This window comes from Fonticula alba (assembly GCF_000388065.1).
Source record: "Fonticula alba strain ATCC 38817 unplaced genomic scaffold supercont2.15, whole genome shotgun sequence".
NCBI lineage: Eukaryota > Rotosphaerida > Fonticulaceae > Fonticula > Fonticula alba.
The window spans coordinates 138581-142296 of NW_009242985.1; the positions used below are offsets into that span (position 1 = coordinate 138581).

The 3716-nt window shown below is 65.6% G+C and overlaps 1 protein-coding gene across 1 annotated transcript in view; it reads left to right on the forward strand.

Moving 5' to 3' along the window:
* Nucleotides 1-1782, forward strand: part of H696_05906 (hypothetical protein) — a 2574-nt gene extending 792 nt beyond the window's left edge. The window contains exons 4-6 of the mRNA XM_009499682.1: nt 44-316; nt 511-862; nt 1063-1782. Coding sequence (XP_009497957.1) covers nt 44-316; nt 511-862; nt 1063-1314 — 877 coding nt within the window. The 3' untranslated portion in view covers nt 1315-1782. The remainder of the gene's footprint in view (nt 1-43; nt 317-510; nt 863-1062) is intronic.
* The last annotated feature ends 1934 nt before the right edge of the window (nt 1783-3716 follow it).

Below are 3716 nucleotides of genomic sequence, written 5' to 3' on the forward strand. Positions count from 1 at the left end.
CCCCCCCCCCCCCCCCCCCTGGCCGCTGCCCCTCGTCACACAGTCAGCTGTATGCCAACTACAAGAACAAGGATACCACTGCCCTCTCAGTAGGCTTCCTCTTCCTCTGGCTGTTGGGAGACATCTCCAACCTCGTTGGGTGTATCCTCACGGATCAGCTCGTCACCCAAACCATCACGGCCATCTACTTCTGTCTGGTGGACGCCTGCCTCTGGTCCCAATTCTTCTATTACCGCTGGTACAACTCTCGCCGCAACACCACGGCCCCTCAGCCGGTTCCGTCGATGACCGACCAGCTCGGTGACAATGATGACCTGTACGTCCCCCCCTCCCCCCCCCTCCCTGGCTCTCTATGTGCTGTCTCCCCCCTTCTTTCTTGCTCTCTCTCCCCCACTGCGTGTGTCCTTGTGCACATCGCGCGCTGGTTGCGCCACGCGAGGCTCCAAAGCCGAATGCGACATCTCCCTCAGGGTCATTGACAGCGTCGCAATCGTTCTCCCCCACCCCAAGGATCAGCAGCAGCAACTCCTCCTACCAGGAGAACACCACCTCGGCTGCCGGTTCCCCCGGCGCTGTCCCCTTCTATTCGGCCGCGCTCATGACCTCGGGTCTGCTTGGTGTCGGCGCCGTGGCCTCCATTGCCTCCTTGAGCGCCGGGGCTGGGCTCATCCCGGGCGGCGCGTCCGCCCCCACGTCCGAGGTTCTCGCGTCGGCTGGCCTGGCCGGTGTCTCGGAGTTCCTGACCGCCGCCGCCGAGACCGCCAGCGGCTCCACCGACCCCACCTACATCATTGGCCTTGTGATTGCCTGGCTCTGTACCTCGCTCTATCTTGGCTCGCGCGTCCCGCAGATCTTCCACAACGTGCGTCCTGCGCCGCCTGCTCTCGATGGCGTTCCCCGTTCTCCGCGCGCGCGCGCGCGTGTACACACGCTCTCTCTTCACGCCTCTCTCTCTCTCTCTCTCTCCCTCCCTCCCTCTCTTCCTCCTCCATGGCCCCATCATCTCGAATCGGCTAACATTTCCCCAACCGGCCCCTCCCCTCCCCACACTTGACCCCCCAGTTCAAGCGCCAGAGTGTCGAGGGCCTTAGTCTCCAGCTGTTCATCTGCGCGGCTCTCGGTAACCTCTTCTACTCGGTCTCCATCTTCCTGTACTCGGTCGATCCGGACTACCTGCTGGAGCGCCTGCCCTACCTGCTTGGCAGTGCCGGTGTGCTGGTCTTCGACTTCATCATCACCATCCAGTTCTGGTATTACAACCACTACCGTTCCCGGAGCAACTACACCTCCCTCAACCAGCCCGCCGCGGCCTAGGTCCGGTGCCGTGTTCATATGCCGGATGCCGGTGAGCGAGCGCAGCATCAGCGGGCTTTCCCTGCTCCCCACCCTCCCTCCCTCCCCTAGGAGAGGCGGAGGGGGGAGGCGCACCTGTTGCGGCGCTCGGCCACTTCGTGTTCTCTTGTTCTTCAGGGGGCGCCTTTTGCGCGCACGTGCGCCCTCTACGTTCTCGTGCATCCGGCCCTCCTTTCGCTGCCGGTCTTGCGCCGGCATGCCTCCTTCCTCCTTGTCCTTCTGCGACTACGTGTTGTCCCCCTCCTCGCCTTGTCACGCACGTGTACATCCACACACCGAGGCAAAATGCGTAGGCGCCCCACCGCCCTCCCTTGGCCCGCGCGCCGGCACACACTCCCCAAGCGGAGCTGCGCCGCATCGCCCACCTCCCCCCAATAGAGAGAGTACAATGCGGTTGTGCTCCCCCCTCCCCCAACAGCAATTTTGTCCCCCCCCCCTCCCCCCCTCTGTTGTTTCACTCGCTTGCCGTGCACCTTTCCCGCCCCTGCGTGTCTTCACCCTTGCTTGTCCAGAGGCCGGGCGACGGCCCGGATGGGGTACTGACGGGCGAAAGAGCGGAGGGCGTTTCTTCTTGTGCCGGACTTCCCTCCCACGGGACCCCTCTTCCAGGGGACACACTGGCCGGCTGTTCTCTCGTCACCCGACAGGGGGCGGGGTGCGAGCAGGAAATCAAAAGAAGATTGCGCGAGACCCCACCACCGCATGCGAGGGCTCCCCCTCCCGGTGCCGGCCCCTGGTCTTGGGTTGGGCGGACATGGGGCAAACGTCCGAAGCGGGATCCGGCGCTCGGGTGTGGGGGTCTTCCCGTCCGAGCGAAGTTCCCCGGCCAGCATAGGTCCAGCTCCAGCCCCTCGCGCCTGTGGCCGCATCTCTGCCCGGCGGCGGCAGCAGCAGACCCACCGACGCACACGAGCGAGCACCTCGCTCACCAGGGTCTTGTCGACCGCGGGGCCTCTCGGGCCGGACCCCGGGGTCCGGCCCTTGATCGCCAGGCCTGCGTGCTGAAGGGAGGTGCCTCGATATCTGGTTACCAGCGTCGAGGATCTCCATCAGCATGGTGATCGCTCTTCCTTCGGGGGTAATGTGTATGATCTGGTGACGACTTCGCCGTGAACGCCAGCCGGCCGAGGGCTGCTGGAAGGCACACTGGGCGGCACGGCCGGCGCCTGTGGGTGTCCATTCGCGCGGAGTCGTCTCTGCCAAGCACCCCCCATCGACGAAGCCAGGCCTGTCGGTCCCCCGGTCCTTGAGCCAGAGCGAGGAGCTGCCCTCCACGGAACACACCGATGTCCCGGGGGCAAGGGATGTGCCTTTGCTCGGGTTGGATGCCACTCGGATGCCTGGCCAGGCTGCGGGACAATCGCCCTCGCCGACTGGGGGAGGCCGCAGGTAGGCTGGCCCCGCCACACGCCTGCCACCAGGAAAGGCCCATCTCTTCCCCGGGCTGTGGGCCGGACCTGTGAGGGAAAATACCACCCTCAGCTCTCTCCGGAGGAAATGCATGCGTCCCGTGCACCGAGGCACAGGAGACCCGTGGCAATCTCGGAAAGCAGGATGGGGATGGCCAGGCAGGCGCGAGGCCCGGAGCCATGGCGGTTGCTCCCGCCCAAAGAGGCCTGGCAAATGTCTTGCCAACCAGCCAGCCACCGACCCCGGCCTCGCCCCACCAAATCGGAGACCCCTGCGTTTTCCCCCGGGCGGAGCTCAATCCTGCCCCATCGACCGGCAGGGAGGGAACCTGGGCCTCGGCAGGCGCGGGGTGGGCGCTAGCACTCGCCCTGCCGCTTGGTGCCCCTCCCACGGCAAGAGCCCGCTGTGGGAGTTCCCAAGGTGCGCGACGAGCACTTCCTCCCGAGAGATGCCGAAGAGTGTTCACAATGTCGGACACCCAGGTGGTACGCCAGTCGAGAGGCATGCCCCGAAGACCCCGGCACCGGCCAAGTCCCTCCCCCGCCCGGGGAGGCACCTCCCGGATTCCCGATCGCCTACCGCCAGTCGCCTGCGCCACCTTTCTGGAAAAGAGTGATCGCGGGAATCGGCAAGGCAGGAGGCAATGGTCGAAATGTATCGCAAGCACCGTGCCAGAACTTGGCTCGAGCAAATACAAGCCTCGGGCACCCCATGGGGGGACGGAAATGGCCTCCGCCTCCATGCCGAGAGGAGGACAAGGAGAGGGGCGGGGGAAGAGGAGGACACGGGGGGTCCACTTGGGGTGCCCGGCAGCTGGACACGGAGCGTGCACACACTCGTGAGGCATGGCTTCTCACCGAGGGTCAGAGAACCAAAGCGGGCCACCTAAGGGCTGCATGCAGGCCAAGAGCAGCAAGCAAGCAATCGAGACCCGGACCCATGGTGGGGGGGGG